Here is a 19,740-nt window from a genome sequence, read left to right as displayed (position 1 = left end):
TACCAACAGTAAAATATGGTGGTGGTAGTGTGATGGTCTGAGGTTGTTTTGCTGCTTCAGGACCTGGAAGGCTTGCTGTGATAGATGGAACCATGAATTCTACTGTCTACCAAAAAATCCTGAAGGAGAATGTCCGGCCATCTGTTCGTCAACTCAAATCTGTCAGTCTATGAAGGAGAGAGAAGGGAGGCGGCACTAGTTGCTGAATGGCAACCTATGTGGGGGTAGTGGGAATTGCTGACCTGTGCCTCCGGATCACAAACAATGCATCAAGTCAAATCAGTAGAGAGTAGATTCCGGGCACCAGTACGTTGCAGATCACCACCTTTATTTCATCCCACATACATACAGACAGACACGTGCATAGGGCTGGTCTAACAGCCGTTTCACAAGCCCACACGCTTGCTTCCTCAGAGACTGAAAAATCCTGAAGGAGAATGTCCGGCCATCTGTTCGTCAACTCAAGCTGAAGCGATTTTGGGTGCTGCAGCAGGACAATGACGCAAAACACACCAGCAAATCCACCTCTGAATGGTTGAAGAAAAACAAAATGAAGACTTTGGAGAGGCCTAGTCAAAGTCCTGGCCTGAATCCTATTGAGATGTTGTGGCATGACCTTAAAAAGGCGGTTCATGCTAGAAAACCCTCAAAGCTGAATTACAACAATTCTGCAAAGATGAGCGGGCCAAAATTCCTCCAGAGCTTTGTAAAAGACTTGTTGCAAGTTATCGCAAACGCTTGATTAGTTATTGCTGCTAAGGGTGGCCCAACCAGTTATTGGGTTCAGGGGGCAATTTCTTTTTCACACAGGGCCATGTAGGTTTTGAGTTTTTTTTCTCACTAATAAAAAACATCATTTAAAACTGCATTTTGTGTTCAAGTATGTTATCTTTGACTAATAGTTAACGGTTTTTGATGAGCAGAAACATTTAAGTGTGACAAACATGCAAAAGAATAAGAAATCAGGAAGGGGGCAAATAGTTTTTCACACCACTGTATGTCCTAAAAAGTAAAATCAGTTACTGCCTTTATTGTTCCTTAAGCTTTTACCAGGCTTGTAGGATGTGTCCCCTTTTAATTTTTTTAGTTTACCAGGCATGTTTTTAGCTCTGACTGCACAGATCATATAAGACCCACCATGATCTTTTAGGTTTGTAAGTTAGCTTGGCTGGGTGAATGACAGTAGTTTCTCTTAAGTTCTGTTATCTCTTACACCTAAAGGTGAGTACACACCTTGGATGGATGTTGCCCGTCAGGGATCAGGACCCAATCTCCTTGGGCAACATCGCTGGGCCAGACTGCACAGACACAAGTCGGTTGTGTAGGTGCGGATGCGCTGTGTTGCTATGTGGGGAGGTGGAGGGATGACCTAACCGACACGGGGTGTAGATTATAGGTGCAGCTGTGGTGGTGGTGGTGGTGGGGGGGGGGGGGGGGGTGTGAGTTGATCTGCCGTGGGGATCGCTTGGGGTCAGGGGCCGCTGTACACACACTTGATTATCGGCTGAGGCGTTAATTTTTGACCACTTCAGTAGACTTTAGTCAAGCATGTGTACAAGCCTTAAAGAGAATCTGAAGCCATTCAAAATTCTTGTTTTTACTGTTCATTTATCTTCAGCAATATGAGCATAGGTGAAATGGTGCATTACAGCGGCAAAACATTTATTTAAACCCCCCCCCAATCCCGGGGCAAAAATCCACAACTTTTCAGGTCATGGATTTTGCTGCATGAGGGAGGCAGAGCTTTGTGCTGTAGCTCTGCCCCTGCTAGGGTCGATCTGCGCTGATCTCCGCCTCTCCCCGCCCCTCTCAGTGAAAGTTGTGTGAGGGGAGAGCCGGTGATCAGCGGAGATTGACTCCAGCAGAGGCCGAGCTACAGCACAAAGCTCTGCCTGTAACAGGAAATGATCCCCGAATTTTGGTTGGGTGGGTTTAGATACATCGTTCTGCCAGGGGAATGCAGCGTTTCACCTATGCTCATTTTACTGAAGATAAATGAACAGTAAAAAAATTTTTTTGAATGGCTTCAGACTCTAAGGCAACCCTGACAGGAGACTCTGCTGTAAAGAAAGCTTGCTGACTGCTACAGATCTGTGAGGAAAGTTACATGATCAGCTACGCTTTACCTTTTTGGAAGCAGAAGTTGCTTTGTGAATTTCAGAAAAGTTGTACTATGTAGCAGAGTTCTGATTAAAAATTAATAAGATTAAAAGCACATCTGTAGCAGGTGTTAGTATATTTTGTGTAGAGCATTTTATTTAGGTGAAGATAATGGCAGGTTTACTGTGCTCTCTCCAAACAAACTCCATAATGCTTGTCGTTTTTATAAGAAAAGCATATTAATAACATGTCTGTTTTTTTTTCTTCTTCCTCCCCAGGGACATGAAGATGAAGTTTTTGTTCTCGAGTCCCATCCATTCGATCCACGAGTGTTATTCTCAGCAGGGCATGATGGGAATGTCATAGTTTGGGATCTAGCTCGAGGAGTAAAAATCCGATCTTACTTTAACATGGTAATGCAGCTTTATATTGCTTATTATGGTTTGTAAGCAATAGTCCCTGATTTGTGTGCCTCGTGCTGGTTACAGAGCAGGGGAATGAAGTATATTTTTGAGTTATCTTTTAGCCAAATGTGGTCAATAACAACAACCTTATGCAGCTGGAAATGTACCAGTCAAATCCTGCTGGGGTGGAATTTGATTTGTCTGTTTTTTTTAAAGCTACTTAACTTTTTAAATTATTTGAAACCTATAGTTTAACTCTTAAAATTTGTGTGGAGTTTTGTAGTAGATGAAAGCTGCTTTAAATGATCAGAGTTGTCATTACCCACTGGTCAGACAGCTGTCTGGTTTGCATGTTGGCACTCTCTTCCACTTTTAGAACTTGGGCATCTGTTTCCGCTATCTGAGGTTATTACTGATAAGATGCTCATGCAGCTGTCACATAAGAAAGAATTTTATTTGTAGGTGGAGTAGAGAAGTTTTATGGGGATTTTGTCTTTACAGTCTTGCACAAGAGTGTGAGAAGTGTATTTATGACCGTTCAAAATTTTATCCAGGAGGTTGGAACTTCAGTGTTTAGTAGTTTTCACCTTGGAGATTGAGATAATTTCATATGAATGACTGATCCTCTGTAAGATGTGGTGGTACTAGAAGACTTGGACATCTTTATATTTCTAAATATTTTTGCAGATTGAAGGACAAGGGCATGGAGCGGTTTTTGACTGTAAATGTTCTCCAGATGGTCAGCACTTTGCTTGCACAGACTCACATGGACATCTGCTAATTTTTGGATTTGGTTCTAGCAGCAAGTATGACAAGGTAAGTTTACATATCAAGAAGACAATCTCCTTCTTGAAGCGCAGGTGTGGCAATAAAAAAAAAAATCAAATGCAGAAATCACATACCTTGATTGATATCCTAGGCATCCAACACTGGACAGCTGACCAGGGCTGTGGAGTGGGTACCAAAATCATCCAACTCAACTCTGACTCCTCAGTTTATGAAAGCTCCAACTCCAGGTACCCAAAATTACTCGGACTCCTACTCCACAGCCCTTGCATGGTTATGGGGTGGGTCCAAAAATCATCCAACACCAACTCCTCAGTTTATGAAACAGACTCCAGGTACCCAATAATTGCTCCGACTCCACAGCCCAGCAGCTGACTATGGCAAATGTTACTTATGCCCAAGGATAGGCCTGCAGTTTGTAGCCTTTTTTATGTTTACATGGGGCATCAACAGAACTCAAATTGCTTTACCTGTTCAAAACCTTGCCACGTGAGACACAGCAAATAAAATTGCTTAGTGCAGAAATGTGTAATCTTTATAAAGATATTTGTTGGCACATGGAACAACATGGCCATGTTGAAGGCTAGTGTTCCAAAAACTAACATCATTTTTTGGGGGTGGGGTGGGGGGGTAGGGGGTAGGGGTTTAGAATCTTCTGCTGACTAGTAGTTCTGTGGCTCTAGGGGTAATAAGGTCAGGGTCTTAAACCTAATGACCAGAGTTTTCCCCTACGTAGGGGTGGCCTTGCCTAAGAGAAGTCGTGGACACACTTGTCCATCAGTTTTCTTCATGTATTTTCTGACGGCGCTGCATTGCTGTCAGTTGTTTTTTCTGCATGTAAAAAAACACATTCAAGTGTGAACTAGCCCATTGGTAAAACAAAGTGGGAATCCCGCTTTAATGAAGTTGAACACCATTTTCTTTTCAAGTAAACAGTTCTTGCCATGGTGATGCACATTTTTCTTTTTTGTGTGTGTGTGTGTGTGTGTGTTTTTCTTCACCAAAAAATTAGATTTAAGGTTTTGTTTTTGTTTTTTTTGCTGAGTTTTGGTATATTGGCTACCTATAAACAGTTAAATTTTACTCCATGTTAGTATATTCTATAGATTCCACAGAACACCCAATTTTAGATGCCAATGCATTTTATCTTATACATGTAACAATTGTACAATCTAAACTGACCACAGTGATGTGTGCCTTGAAGGCAGACATACCTGTCTGCAGGGTCAGTGTTATTGTGCAGCTGCTGAAGTCTTCTACATTATAGGCAAAGACTGGAAGAGGCTAAGCTCTTCACTCTCTCACCCTGTTGCCACCCATCTCTGCCTCTCTCTGTAAGGCCTCTTGCACACTGCACGCGATTCCAATTCAGATTCCGCTTTTTAATCTGTTTTTACATCCGATTCAGATTCCGATTTTCAGTGTGCAGGGAGCAAACTGCAAATCTGAATCTGAAGTAAAAACTGATTAAAAAGCGGAATCTGAATCTGAATCGCTTGCAGTGTGCAAGAGGCCTAATGCTGGTTTCTGTGCACCCTCCCATGTGTGGCTGGCATGTCCTGGCACATAGTGCAGTGTGCGCATGCTGTCACGCACGTTATATTGGAAAATTAGGTACTGTACATAAGTTTATTTATGTGAATATATTGGGTTACAGGTATCCCTTAAATACTTTACTCAGTTTTTCTATTTTTTTTTTTTTCATTCTTGCAAGTGTTGATTAGTGGGCTTCTTATTAGTGTGACATTTTATAGTGTACAGGACCACCTCTAGTTGGCATAAAGGAAGCTCATGAGGGTATCACTCAGCTGGAAACTCTGGAAAGAGTGGTTATAGCAAGTGCTGAATTATAACAATGTCTCTTAAAATGTAAACACATTTTAGCTACTTTTTATGTAATGGCTAAAGTAAGTATTAAGTCAACGTTTTTGTTTTGATAGCAGGAAGCCAAGTGTTGTATTAGACTTATCATAATAACATTTCTACTCAAACTTGTTTTTCCAGCCTTGGCCTGTTGGTGGTCAGAAATGGTCTTTAATTTTAAAATATAGTATACATTTATGAAAGTAAACCTTGTAGCACCTCTTGGATTCTGAGTCGTTTCCCTCCCCCCCCCCCCCCCCTCCTTTGCAGATAGCGGATCAGATGTTCTTTCACAGTGATTACCGGCCTCTTATTCGTGATGCCAACAATTATGTCCTGGATGAACAAACACAGCAGGCACCGCACCTTATGCCACCACCATTCTTGGTAGATGTTGATGGTAATCCTCATCCGTCACGATTCCAACGTCTAGTACCTGGTCGGGAGAACTGCAGGGACGAGCATCTCATCCCTCAGATGGGAGTTACTGCCTCAGGTACATAGAATAGATTAAAATAGAGCTTATGGGCATTATGCAAATTTTTTTTTTTTTTTTTTTTTTTATTTTTTTTAATGCAAACTGATTATAAACAAAAATAAAAGCAACCATGGCATGAATGAACATATAAATATTCTTATGCTATAGATGTTGATGTAAATGTTAGGTTCTTGTTTCTGAATGATGGCTACAAAAATGGGATGCAATTTTCATGTTAAATTACATTGGGCCTGATCCAAGTCACTTTTTCTCCTATGAGATCATTTTTCATCTTCTGCTTAAAATATATTTTCAGCACTCTGCAATTGAAAAAGTTCTTAAAAGTAGGTGAAAAAGTACAAATTATTATTCTGGGTATTTTGTTTGCTGGTGGCTTAAAGTTTTTATTTACAAGATGTGAGATATCACCTAGAAGAAGAAGTTGATTGGACCGGGTCCATTCTGTGTAATGGAACACTCACAGCATTTTATATTGCTATTTCATTTACTAACAAATGGTTCAAGCAGTCAAAATTAAGGGGGGTCATTTCAGATTTTGCAACAGCATTTCAGTGGGATTTCGGGGCAGGACCCTGGTCATTGGCTATTCTCTTGTAGTGACGTTCAAAAGAGTGGAAATTATCATTTGTGCTTGAAGGATCTGCAGTCTCTTCCATTTAAACTTCAACAATGTTAGCCTTGGCATTATGAAGCCAATATTAATCTTAACAGATCACAATAAATTCAGCTGTGAAGAGAGCAAGTCATTCTCTTCTTATTTAGGGCCAGGCCACTTGGGTGACTTTTACTGCAACTTGCTAGATGGCATTAGTCTCTGTGATTAGGCTTTAGTTATTGTGACTAGTAGTAGGCACTAAAATTTGCTTTAGGAGTAATTGCTGATAACAGTAGTACTCCTGAAAATAACACTAGCATCTTTACTCTGTCACATTCATGCTGCCGGAATATGCTGCAGCTTCTAGAGACATGCCTTGGCAATTGTGTGAAACTAGATTTCGTCTTTTAAAAAAAATCAATCAAACAAACCACAATGTCGCACTGTTCGATGCAGTCCAAGCCTATCTACTTAACCAGCTTACCCCTCATGCCCTGCCCCATTAATTTACATTGAAATGCGTGGCTAGATGTGAACCAGTTGAAAATGCCTCTCACTGTACCAATCTGGTGTGCTCCCAGGTAGCTGATTTCCCTGCTGCATCACCACCAGTTTCAATAATAAACATCCGGAATGGAAATATTACTAATATTTAAATATTATAACAGTCTTGCCTCACAGCTCTAGCGTGCTGGGAATCCTTTTTTAAAAAGGACACAGTCTGCTTGGAGGTTCCCCCCCCCCCTCCTTTTCTAATTTTACGTGTGTTTCTGAGGGTTTGTATCACAACCTAAAAACATACTGGTACAGTGGTTTGCAAAAGTATTCGGCTCCCTTGAAGTTTTCCACATTTTGTCATATTACTTCCACAAACATGAATCAGTTTTATTGGAATTCCACGTGAAAGACCAATACAAAGTGGTGTACATGTGAGAAGTGGAATGAAAATCATACATTCTTTTTTTACAAATAAATAACTGCAAAGTGGGGTGTGCGTAATTATTCAGCCCCCATTGAGCTGAGTGCAGTCAGTTGCCCATAGACATTGCCTGATGAGTGCTAATGACTAGAGTGCACCTGTGTGTAATCTGTTAGTACAAATACAGCTGTTCTGTGACCACCTCAGAGGTTGTCTAAGAGAATTTTGGGAGCAACAACACCATGAAGTCCAAAGAACACACCAGACAGGTCAGGGATAAAGTTGAGAAATTTAAAGCAGGCTTGTGCTACAAAAATTCCAAAGCCTTGAACATCCCACGGAGCACTGTTCAAGTGATCATTCAGAAATGGAAGGAGTATGGCACAACTGTAAACCTACCAAGACAAGGCCGTCCACCTAAACTCACAGGCCGAACAAGGAGAGTGCTGATCAGAAATGCAGTTAAGAGGCCACTCTGGACGAGCTGCAGAGATCTACAGCTCAGGTGGGGGAATCTGTCCATAGGACAGCTATTAGTTGTGCACTGCACAAAGTTGGCCTTTATGGAAGAGTGGCAAGAAGAAAACCATTGCTAACAGAAAAGCATAAGAAGTCCAGTTTGCAGTTTGCCACAAGCCATGTGGGGAACACAGCAAACATGTGGAAGAAGGTGCTCTGGTCAGATGTGACCAAAATGGAACTTTTTGGCCAAAATGCAAAACGCTGTGTGTGTCGGAAAACTAACTGCACATCACTCTGAACACACCATCCCCACTGTCAAATATGGTGGTGGCAGCATCATGCTCTAGGGTTGCTTCTCTTCAGCAGGGACAGGGAAGCTGGTCAGAGTTGACGGGAAGATGGAGCCAAATAAAGGGCAATCTTGGAAAAAAATCTCTTGGAGTCTGCAAAAGACTTGAGACTTGGGCGGAGATTCACCTTCCAGCAGGACAACAACCCTAAACATAAAGCCAGGGCAACAATGGAATGGTTTAAAACAAAACATATCCATGTGTTAGAATGGCCCAATCAAAGTCCAGATCTAAATCCAATCAAGAATCTGTGAACAGCAGTTTTTAGATCTTGCCACAAACGCTGTCCATCTAATCTGACTGAGCTGGAGCTGTTTTGCAAAGAAGAATGGGCAAGGATTTCAGTCTCTAGATGTGCAAAGCTGGTAGAGACATTCCCTAAAAGACTGGCAGCTGTAATTGCAGCAAAAGGTGGTTCTACAAAGTATTGACTTGGGGCTGAATAATTACGCACACACCACTTTGCAGTTATTTTTTTTAAATGTTTGGAATCCTGTATGATTTTCATTCCGCTTCTCACATGTACACCACTTTGTATTGGTCTTTCACATGGAATTCCAATAAAATTGATTCGTTTGTGGCAGTAATATGACAAAATGTGGAAAACTTCACGGGGGCCAAATACTTTTGCAAACCACTGTTGGTTCATTTGTTCCACCAAATCTGTCTCTTGAAGGGAACTGTGCACTCGAAATTAATTTGGGTTGGGGTGAGCGCAAATACTTCATGGGGGGTGCTGTTCCTCTGGCCTCACATCCGTATGGGATCCGTCAACTTCTCCATGGACCGACCTCATGTGCCACATTTTGTAGTTCTATGTGAAGACTGGAGCTCCTGCCTGCCGTAGTGCATACCAAGAGATGTAGTCCGTGGATGCGAGTACAGACACATTCATGCATCCACAGGCTACATCTCCCAGCATGCATAACTGCAATAATTTCTGGTGCACAAGTCTGCATGGGGCATTAGATTGTGATCCACTTTAGAGACAGTGAGCAGTGTGATTGATCTCTGTATAGAGGAATGGCATGCCTTTTAACATCTTATTAATATATCTTATGAATATTTGATTGTAGGACTGAACCAGGTGCTAAGCCAGCAAGCGAATAATGAAGTTAGTCCATTGGATAGCCTTATTCAAAGGCTTCAGCAGGAACAAGATCAAAGAAATCATACAGGGACGGGGAATTCCAGCAGTCGCATGTCAAGAGGCAAGTACTTTTTACAGATCTCCAAAGGTTGTAGGTCGACAAGCAAATATATTTTATAAATGGTCCTATTAGTCCTTTACCTACGCACATCTTAAAACTAGTTTGTTTTTAATATTAATTGATGAACTACAGAATTACTGGGTTCTGTCTAAGAGACAGGGGCTGTAAAAAGTCTTATGGGAATGCAATTAAAGAACTATAGGTACACAAAAACGGTTTACTCACTGATGGGGGTTTCCAGCAGATTCAATTTGCCAGAAAATTTTTGATGCAAGTGTAACCGATTAATAAACATCTAGTTGATTTTTGACCGTTTTTACCCATGGACTGTGTATACGGGCACAATCGTAAACTGGTATATTGTGTGGGCATATGGAGTGGTCTGGAATTGAGGTTTACGTGGCTTTGTACCTAAAAGGAACCTAAACTGAGAAGGGTATGGAATTTTCCTTTTAAAATACCAGTTGCCTGACTCTCCTGCTGATCCTGTGTCTCTAATACTTTTAGCCACAGCCCCTGAACAAGCATACAGATCAGGTGCTCTGACTGATGTCAGACTGGATTAGCTGGATGCTTGTTTTCAGGCGTGTGATTTAGCCACAATTGCCGCCAAAGAGATCATCAGGAGAACCAGGCAACTGATATTGTTTAAAAGGAAACATCCATATCCCTCTCAGTTTAGGTTCCCTTTAATTGAGAAGTACACTGCTAGTGGAGGCAGTGGTTCAATCCTCAGTCAGATTTCTGCTGAAATCTGGACAATACAGAGTGATGCAAGGTGTTAAGCGGCTATTCCACAGGCAATCAATTACTTGATTAGGCTGCTGCCTACCTGCACATAAGCTGAATCTGCCACTTGACATGCAGATAAACGACTTCCAACCCAACTTTTAGCCCATACGTTTTCTACTAAATAATGGCTTCTCAGTGGGGGTGGGGGTATGTATGGTATATGTCTAGCATTATTGTGAACATTTAATGATATGCCCGAGGATTTTTTTTTTGTAGAAAGTAAGAGAAACAAAACTTTTTTTTTTTTTCTTCTGTCCTAAAAACTGTAGGCATTCATTTATAAGTTAGGTGCAGATAGAGACCTAAATAGGGCTTGATTTTTATAGTCTAGTTTTAAAATTGTTTTAGAATGGCTATACCTCAGGCACCATTATTGACGATAGTGCCTGTGTTGTGACAATATGTTTTTGGATTTTGTACATGAAATGTGCAGCATGGATGCAGAAATATTACCCTGCAAGGGGGACTACAATTTAATAACAAAATAGCCCAGTCATTAGCGATGTAACATGTCCGGTTACTAATGATGTTGTCAGTGACGTTAGACACCTGTACCCATGCTAGAATTCCAAACTATCTACAGAAGATTGTTCTGGCAGCAAAATCTAGTGTGCAAGTAGTATTCGTTTGCCTAAGACAAAACTAGGCCAGATTTCTTTCTCTGTATTCTGTTATACTAAAAACTCATATTAAAATGATGTATTGGTGAACAGGTCCCGAAACTAGTAATTGATAGTGTGACTGGTGTCTACAAAAGATTTATATTTGTTCCCAGAAGAGACATTCTAAAGCATGTGCATGATTTCCTACGCATCCTTATCTCTGCAGTAATGATTTTTGTTGTACTCAATTTAACACATACAGCCTCAGTTAGTTCCAATTCAGAAGTTCACTCTCCACCAAATATCGGCTTAAGACGGAGTGGTCAGATTGAAGGTGTTCGACAAATGCACAGCAATGCTCCAAGAAGTGAAATGGCTACCGAAAGAGATCTTGTAGCTTGGAGCCGTAGGGTGGTGGTTCCTGAACTGCCTCCTGGAGTAGCCAGGTAAGGCCTTTTCAGTAGTTACTGATCAGAGTTCAAGCTTGGTGTTCTGAGATGCAGCTGTGCATTACTTGTGCAGTGGCATAAAGCACATGCTGCATGTTACTGTCTTGCATGCCATCTTATTCCTCGGACTGTGCCAGATTTTTTAGAGATGCTTATGCTGCTCCATAATGTTTATGCAACATATTGCTAAGATTCTTGTCATTCTGCTCCTAGTAAACAGGAAGAATGGAGAACAGCTAAGGGTGAAGAAGAAATACTTGTCTATAAAGCAGAAGATAAAAAGAAAACCACACCCAGTCACAATGTGAGAGAAAATAAAGTGGGATCTAGCTCAAAGGTGATCTACTTGCTAAATTGGCAAACCTTTTCACTATAGATAATTAATGCAGTATAGTACAATAGGTAAAACTAGATTATATATTGAGTAGTGCAGTATAAAAGTAGTGTTTGAAGACCTGTAGAAATCAGTTGCCTCCTGAAGTTTGAGTTCAATTTTTTTCAGATACTGCAGCACTGAGGCGCTGGGCTTTCTTGCATCTTTTTTCAGATTGCCTGATGAAGTGGAAACCTAGTCCCAAGAAATGCGTTGCATTCTATGAGACTTGTTTTTCGGAACATTATAACTATAGTTATTTATCTTTCTCTTGAGTGTTTTCCCTATCTTAATTCATTTTGATGCCTCTGAAACATTAGCGCCATGGTGATCACTGGGTTGGTTTCCTCGGTTAAATTTTTCTGCAAATCTAAAAAAAAAAAAAAAAAATTCTTGCAACAGAGCTGTTTTTTTCACATGCCTCTGACATTCAGTACTTCATTATATACATTGTGCTGCCACTGTGGACATGCACACGTTTGTTTACCTATGCACAAATGTGGTGTAATTGGTACTACAGCCTCAGCAATTCCCCTAGGAAGTACAAATTTAAAAGTGCTCCTCCCTTATATTTCTTCAAAGACTTCCATGTGTCTTTAAAGTGACACCGAAGCAAAAAAAAAAATTGATATCATAAATTGGTTGTGTAGTAGGGTTAATTACTAGAACATTGGTAGCAAAAAAAAATTCTCATTTTTATTTTCAGTTATACAGCTTTTTTTTTTAATTATAACATTTCATCATTCTCTAATATTTGCAGTTTACACAATACTCAGCATTCTACAGGCCCTATACGTTTTTACAGAACAGGCAGTGAAATTTTGACGCGTCCTAAACTGTTCTCTGCAAAAGAAAAACACAATACAGCCGAGATAACCTAATCAGAAGTCAGAGCGCTCTCTCTCTGCGACTTTAAAAGTCGCAGCGCTCAGTGGCTATTTGCAAAGATAACGGAGTTTCTTAACTCTTCCTGTACTGGAAACAAATATTAGACTTATGTCTCTGCTCCTAATGCTTTATTTCTTAGCTGTACTACACAACCAATTCATTATATCATCATTGTTTTTTCGCTTCAGTGTCTCTTTAACCTCTTGACGACCAGCTAACGCCGATTGGTGTAAACTGGTCGTCTGCGGGTTACCATGGAAACATGCCAGTTCACGGAGGGTGTCTCCGTGAACAGTGTTATAAACTGTTCTAATCACCTTGCTTCGACACCATCGTCTCACAGACTGTGAGATCACTTGACTCTCCACACCGCAAACAGGATATAGACTTTCTCAGGCTTCTTCAATGTTTACGTTATTTATTCAGGAAACAGGAATACAGATAGATACATTCATCATATCCTAGCTATGCCAATCTTCATGTTGCGTTACAAGCTCGTGATTAGACTCCCTGCTGGAGTCTATCAGGTACCTTCTTCCTAACTACGTTACACTAAGCTACCTATGTACAGCATACATTATATCAGATTACAGAAAGGAAGAACATGCTTAGAAGTCGTCCCAGTCAGCCTTGCTAGCTAGTGCAGAAGGAAGAAGCAGAAGTGAGCTCTCGTAGCTCCCTCAGCCTTTTATACCGACTAGGAAAGAGTTAAATATGACATCATCTTCGCCACCCCCTAGACCAGATTATTGGTGGACCCACTCGTGGTGTCATCATACACACCTACTTGATTAATAATCAATGAGGCATTTGACCCATATGCAGGAACGTGGATGATAAGTAAATATGGCCAATGTTTTCTGTTCCTGTGGTGTAGTGTTAAGGTCAGAGTAGTCCGATGGCCTTCTTTTAGGAACATGTTCTCAGTATCTGCGTGTATCCTCTGCTACACGCAGACCCTGAGATGCCTCTGCCTGCATCACAAAACCTCTATTTATTTTAAAGGCATACACTGTGGACAAGCCTTTTACCTAAAACTCAGGCCAAGTAACTGAGGCCTACTTAAATTATAACAATCCCCCCTAAAACGGCTTGACCCGCAGATCCCAGCGTCTGAACCTCCCAGTACCTGGTTTCTTTTCTTTTATGTTTCACTTTTCGATGTTCGTGCTCACACAACTTCTCTGCTCTAGGCGATTACCCCTGGAAGAGAGAGAGCAAGACCTCTTGGTCTTCCTGTAACCAGGCTCTCTGGGGAGGCCCTACTTCTAAGTCCCTTTATACCACATGCTCAGCATTTGCGTCACTTACGTATCACTCACAAACTTGCATGACCACAAAAAAGTGAAACTCGTTTGGTTGTTACAAAACGGAGCAGTGCCAGGTGCCTTCTAAAAGAGCGCCTTTATACAATCAGCTGTATCACAGGTACTACTAAACCTATACCCGTAACCCTGTATATCCCTTAATTTAAACTATTGGTTCAGGAGATTGTTTATGAGGCACCAATCTCTGGACCAGGTTAATTTATTTTACGTAATTTTAACACGCAAACCTCACCTGGATAATGATGCCTAAAGTTGTCATCCCCATCCAGACGACCAGTGGGTGTAGAAAGAACTTTGGAACTGCAGAGGCCCAGTCCGAGTGTCCCTGGAACATCACCGGAACCCTTGTCCACCAGGTCGGACTGGCACTCACCTGCTCATTTTTGTGTTCTACCTCGTTAAGATCACCTGTATCATGGTGAAATCTTACCTCTAACTTAGTGTACTGTTTGTTTAACCTTTGTAACAAAATGTGGTCGTCTTGGATCAAACCCTGTTCCCCTTTGTCCCATGTCGTGTTCTCTTTCAGGACGGGAACTACCCGTGAAACTTTGCACTTTAGAGTTCTCTTAACAGTTTGAGAAACAACGTCATCAAACCTGGATGACTGGATCCATATGGGATCTCCGCTCCCACAACATGTTCCCCTTGGAAACTCCCCCTTATCGGAACAATTATGAGAATATACCTTGAATGTATCATTAGAACTTATGTTAAAAAACCAAACCTTTCCTTCCGCCACCGGAACTATCGGTTGGGCTTCAGGGTGGATCTTTTGAATGGTAGCCTCGCATTCTGCGTTATTGAGCCTGCAGGCTTCTTCACTAAATTTGACTTGCCCCGGCCAACGCAGGTACTTCTGCTAGAATTGCCCGCATGAGGACAACTCTACTTGCTTCACCTCCCCGTCTAGCACCAAAAAAGGTTGACCTCTCAGGTCCTGGTGTAAGACACGGGTTGAGGTGGGAACTAAGGAAGTAGCGGTGCCTAAAGGAATCTTGCACCGTTTCCTTTTGTTCACCCAAACATCTCGAAGCTGCCATGCAAAAGATCCTTCTCCAGAAAAATTAATATACCTCCCCTTGTCCAATCTCTCGCTGACAAAATATGTCCCCAGCTGTCCTGATTGGACCTCTTCCCCCCTTATGTCCTGAGGCACACTATGTACCTGAGGTCAGAAAGACTGTACTCTCTGCAATCGTTCGATTAAGAGTACCTCTTCACTTACCCAACTATCATGAGGATAAGCTGTTGCATATGGACTGTGTAATATCGTCCCCTGTTGTGACCCGTGTGGTGTGAATGGGGTTCCCTGTGTGGGCTTTCCCTCCCCCGGGACCGCTCTCCCCACCCTCTTTGTCACCTGGAAATGTGGCTTGATCTCGATTTTTACTTCTTGTTTCGAGAACCACCCACCCTCGGCTTTCCAGCCTTTACGTGTGTATAGTTGTTTCAGAGGCACTCTCTGTTGGTAGCTCCAGAGTGTGGTGATGTCCCCTGCGTCTCTCTGGTAAGAGAATTGACGCCTCCTGCTCGTTCCTCTCCAATCTGGAACCATCTCACTCTGCATAACCAAGACAAGGTACCCCTGAATCACGCACTCCACCTTTTGCATGTACCCATTGTACTGCAATGTACCTTTTAACAAACCTTTGGATCGGTGCATCGATTCTGGGAGTGTGGTATTAAATAGCAGATTTACACTGCCATTCAATCCCCACTGCCCGCACACCTGACCCTTCAGACCTTTCACCCACATTGTGCCATGAAATTTGTCTTCTCCTGGCACGAGTGCTCTTTCCCTCCTTCCCTGCTTGGTCCATCTGTGCCAAGCGGAGGGAGGTGTGAAAGGATTAGTACCTTTGTCACCCAACATTAACATGCTTGGGCCTTGCATTCTCATTAACCCCTTATTATACATGAGAATGTCCTCTCTTCGTTCTCCTAGGACGGAATGGCAACCTAGGATCACCATCAGCACGGTACTCTTCATTTTAAAAGCACCACCTTGGGAAAGAAAAACATTAGCAATTTGCACTATGCTTTGCTCAGTCAGTTTTTTTTAGACGTTTTCCGATCTCAGGAATCTCGTGTTTTAGTCTCTTTCCAATTTCAGGAATCTCGTGTTTTTCCAAACTTAGATTGGCATCTGGAACCTTTCGCTTATCCGACTGACATCTCCAGCTTTGCTGCCAGCACTGCAGCTGTCTCCATTCCATATTGCCAAACACCTGAAATCGAAATACAAACAAATCAATTCTTATTAATGATTTGGGATTCGCCCTGCGGCTTGTACTCTTTACCCTTTAAAATGATCAATGTATACCGTAATTGATCTCGTTGTTTTATGGTTCTCATGAACTCTGTTTACTCTTATTGGTAGATTGGAGTTAAACTTCACCCCCCTACCTCAGTACTATCCTCAGTACTTACCTGTTTACAATATGCTCCCGCGGACTTCACCTTTGGAAGCTCGCTTCACCTTTGGAAGCTCTCACCCCATTGCAGCTCACTCCACATCCCCTCTTATCTGTCCATGCGCGGCCGTCGCATGCACAGATTACGGATGCCACACCTGATGCTGCTTTGCAGGTGAGCCTGCAATGCTCTTACTCATTATCGCATTTACTTATCTAGAACTTCATCGCGATACCAGCTCTGCTAGAAGTTCTGTGTGTTGTACCCTCTGACCAATGTTTGCCGTGCCACTACCCCCAGACTTCACAAAAAAACGGCTGCCTCCCTGTAGGAAGGAGCACTTTGCACTTAAACTACACAGGGTGCAGGGCTAAGCATACCAGCGTCGCATGCCTGTATGCAGATCCCTGAATGCCCACATGGTAGGTAGTCACATGGCAAACAGCGTACTGATACACTGTCACTCTGTACATGGCAATTCTATCATCTGTATAATTGCCCCATGAACTGCGGTCAGTTTTTGTTCTTTGTGCTACAATCGATAGGAGCTGGAAAAAAAACATATTTGACCAATCAGTGGACGAAAAAAACGCACAAAAAAAACCAGCCCCAGCCCAGCATAGACATCTCAGTCAAGCTCTGGCCCTGTCCACTACAAAAACCGGAAAAAATCGCTACCACTCTGCAGCAGCGGCGACGGAAACCAGAATTGGTCAACTCCCTTTTTTCCAACTCCGGCACCCCCCTGATGCACTGTCCCCCCCTATACTCTATTGGGAACTCATGCTGCACCACCCATTAAGGTGCCCCACTTACAGGAATAATCCCGCAAGCAACTCAGTACAGACACTTTCCTGACCTGCATTGCTACGTGTGTCCCTGCACCTAGCTGGGACACTTTTCCTATCCGTGCTCCTGCTAATCTTACAGTAATAGCTTGTTGCACGTATCCTGGCATTCCTTTCCATGGACTCAGGGAAAAACTCTGGGGAAATACTTTGAGACCCAAGACACACAGTAGCATGTCTCTGTATTTCTACCCCCCTCCCTTTCAGCTGCTCTGCCCGGAGCCGCGAGCACAGCCTGACGTGACGTGGATCCCCCAACCCCTCCTCCCCCCCCCTGCCATGACGTGTGGGGGCCATGACTCTCGGGGGCGGGCTCTCTCCACTGCCGCCATTTTGAGTCCTTGACTGCCAGCTAAAATGGCTGCTCCCATAGCAGCCTCTCGTTTCCTATATCTTAGGAGAGAAAACAAAATACACACAGAACAAACATTTTTATGCATAGTTACACACAGCATCGATACATTTTACCGAGAGTCAGCCTTCCGCTACCTATACTCTCTGGGATACTTGCCAAACTTGAGACCAACCGCGTCACAGCTGCAATGCTAAATATATTACCTCTTAGCATCACCCAGGAACGTAGAACCCTCTCTCTCCTCACAAAACATCTGCAGTTTATCTCTGCCATAACTCAAACTTACTCAAGCGCGCAGCGTAACTCTAAACCATATTAACAGCTAATACTGCTGAAACGCACAACAGACAAACTGGCTAAACAACATAACAGATACAGATATTTACAAGCATGTTAGCAGCTCTGACTGGAAATGCGAGAAACTTGCAGAACATCTCACAAACAGAAAGACACTCGCTTTCCTCTTCTATCCCCTCTCTCCCCCCCATCCAGCCCCAACAGACTGAAGCACCGCTGGCTTATCTCCTGCTGCGGGGGGCCCCCCCTGCTCTATCTGGACATTTTTCCCAGCCTCTGTAGAGACGGGGAGAGAAGAGAAGAGAAGGAAAAAAAAAAAAAAAAGGAACCTCTGCAACACAGGAACTTTGAATCCTAAGAAAAAATCAAAAGACATAAACTCTGAAAACAGCACTATGCATTTACAAAATGAGAAACCCGCAGCCTCCACGCTGCAATTAACACAAAACACAGAACACATTATCCCCTCTTCATACAATAAAGATAATGCAACATAACAACGTAAATCTTACGTGCCTGAGCAGCGGAGGACTTCGTATGCCTGCCAATTCGACCAGCTTATGGCAACTTTTTCACGACACTGAGTGGATCCCTGGAACTCCTGAACGTCATCTCTGTGTACCCACACTGGCTCAGCGGATCGATATCCAGCGGCAGCTGCCAGCCGGCCTCGGAGCGTTCCAGTCACCTGCGATCCGGTTTAGGCTATGACTGATGTGCACTTTCAGTCAAAGTTTAACATCCACGAGTGTCGCCGCTGGTTTCCTCGAATTGCAGCCCGTGTGTGCTCGGCTCCCACACACTCACACCAGCTTATCAGTATCAGCTTGATAAGCTTTACAGTCCGTGTGCGTCTATTCCGCTTGTATTGCTGTGGAATATCTTGAAACCACTTTCTTCGGCCCCGTCTGCCTGTATTGCTAGGCAGGGAAGGATTTCAGCACCACTGTTATAAACTGTTCTAATCACCTTGCTTCGACACCATCGTCTCACAGACTGTGAGATCACTTGACTCTCCACACCGCAAACAGGATATAGACTTTCTCAGGCTTCTTCAATGTTTACGTTATTTATTCAGGAAACAGGAATACAGATAGATACATTCATCATATCCTAGCTATGCCAATCTTCATGTTGCGTTACAAGCTCGTGATTAGACTCCCTGCTGGAGTCTATCAGGTACCTTCTTCCTAACTACGTTACACTAAGCTACCTATGTACAACATACATTATATCAGATTACAGAAAGGAAGAACATGCTTAGAAGTCGTCCCAGTCAGCCTTGCTAGCTAGTGCAGAAGGAAGAAGCAGAAGTGAGCTCTCGTAGCTCCCTCAGCCTTTTATACCGACTAGGAAAGAGTTAAATATGACATCATCTTCGCCACCCCCTAGACCAGATTATTGGTGGACCCACTCGTGGTGTCATCATACACACCTACTTGATTAATAATCAATGAGGCATTTGACCCATATGCAGGAACGTGGATGATAAGTAAATATGGCCAATGTTTTCTGTTCCTGTGGTGTAGTGTTAAGGTCAGAGTAGTCCGATGGCCTTCTTTTAGGAACATGTTCTCAGTATCTGCGTGTATCCTCTGCTACACGCAGACCCTGAGATGCCTCTGCCTGCATCACAAAACCTCTATTTATTTTAAAGGCATACACTGCGGACACGCCTTTTACCTAAAACTCAGGCCAAGTAACTGAGGCCTACTTAAATTATAACAAACAGCCGGAGAGTCGCCGATCGCGGCTCGCCGGCAAAATGTAAACAGGCGGGGAAGAAATTCCCGCAGTTTACATCATACGGCGCTGCTGCGCGGCAGCGCCGTAGGGCAGATCGGCGATCCCCGGCCTCTGACTAGCCGGGGATCGCCGGCATATGATAGGCTGAAGCCTATCCTTCAATGCACAGGACGGAAATCCGTCCTGCGCAGCTCACAGGGGGAGGGAGAGGGAGGCAGCGGCGAGACGGCGGAGAACGCTGCGGAGGGGGGCTTTGTAGAGCCCCCCCCCCGCTAAGCAATTGCAGCCGGCGGCGATCAGACCCCCCCAGCAGGACATCCCCCTAGTGGGCAAAAAAGGGGGGTAGTCTGATCGCCCTGCTGCACTCCTGATCGGTGCTGCGGGCTGTAGAGCCCACGCAGCACCGATCATTGAATAATCCCCTGGTCGGCAAGGGGTTAAAGGGAAGGTTCAGG

At 43.2% G+C, this 19,740-nt stretch overlaps 1 protein-coding gene across 3 annotated transcripts in view; it reads left to right on the top strand.

Annotated features, from left to right (window-relative positions):
- Window positions 1-19,740, top strand: part of PHIP (pleckstrin homology domain interacting protein) — a 156,250-nt gene that overhangs the window by 63,211 nt on the left and 73,299 nt on the right. For all 3 annotated transcript variants that reach the window (XM_068281525.1, XM_068281524.1, XM_068281526.1), the window contains exons 15-20: window positions 2,379-2,513; window positions 3,192-3,320; window positions 5,424-5,649; window positions 9,055-9,189; window positions 10,846-11,029; window positions 11,246-11,369. In XM_068281525.1, the coding sequence (XP_068137626.1) occupies window positions 2,379-2,513; window positions 3,192-3,320; window positions 5,424-5,649; window positions 9,055-9,189; window positions 10,846-11,029; window positions 11,246-11,369 (933 nt within the window). The remainder of the gene's footprint in view (window positions 1-2,378; window positions 2,514-3,191; window positions 3,321-5,423; window positions 5,650-9,054; window positions 9,190-10,845; window positions 11,030-11,245; window positions 11,370-19,740) is intronic.

This window comes from Hyperolius riggenbachi, chromosome 4, assembly GCF_040937935.1.
Source record: "Hyperolius riggenbachi isolate aHypRig1 chromosome 4, aHypRig1.pri, whole genome shotgun sequence".
In the NCBI taxonomy this organism is placed as follows: Eukaryota; Metazoa; Chordata; class Amphibia; order Anura; family Hyperoliidae; genus Hyperolius; species Hyperolius riggenbachi.
Note: the sequence above shows the minus strand (reverse complement) of the source record. Positions and strands in the feature narration are given on the sequence as shown.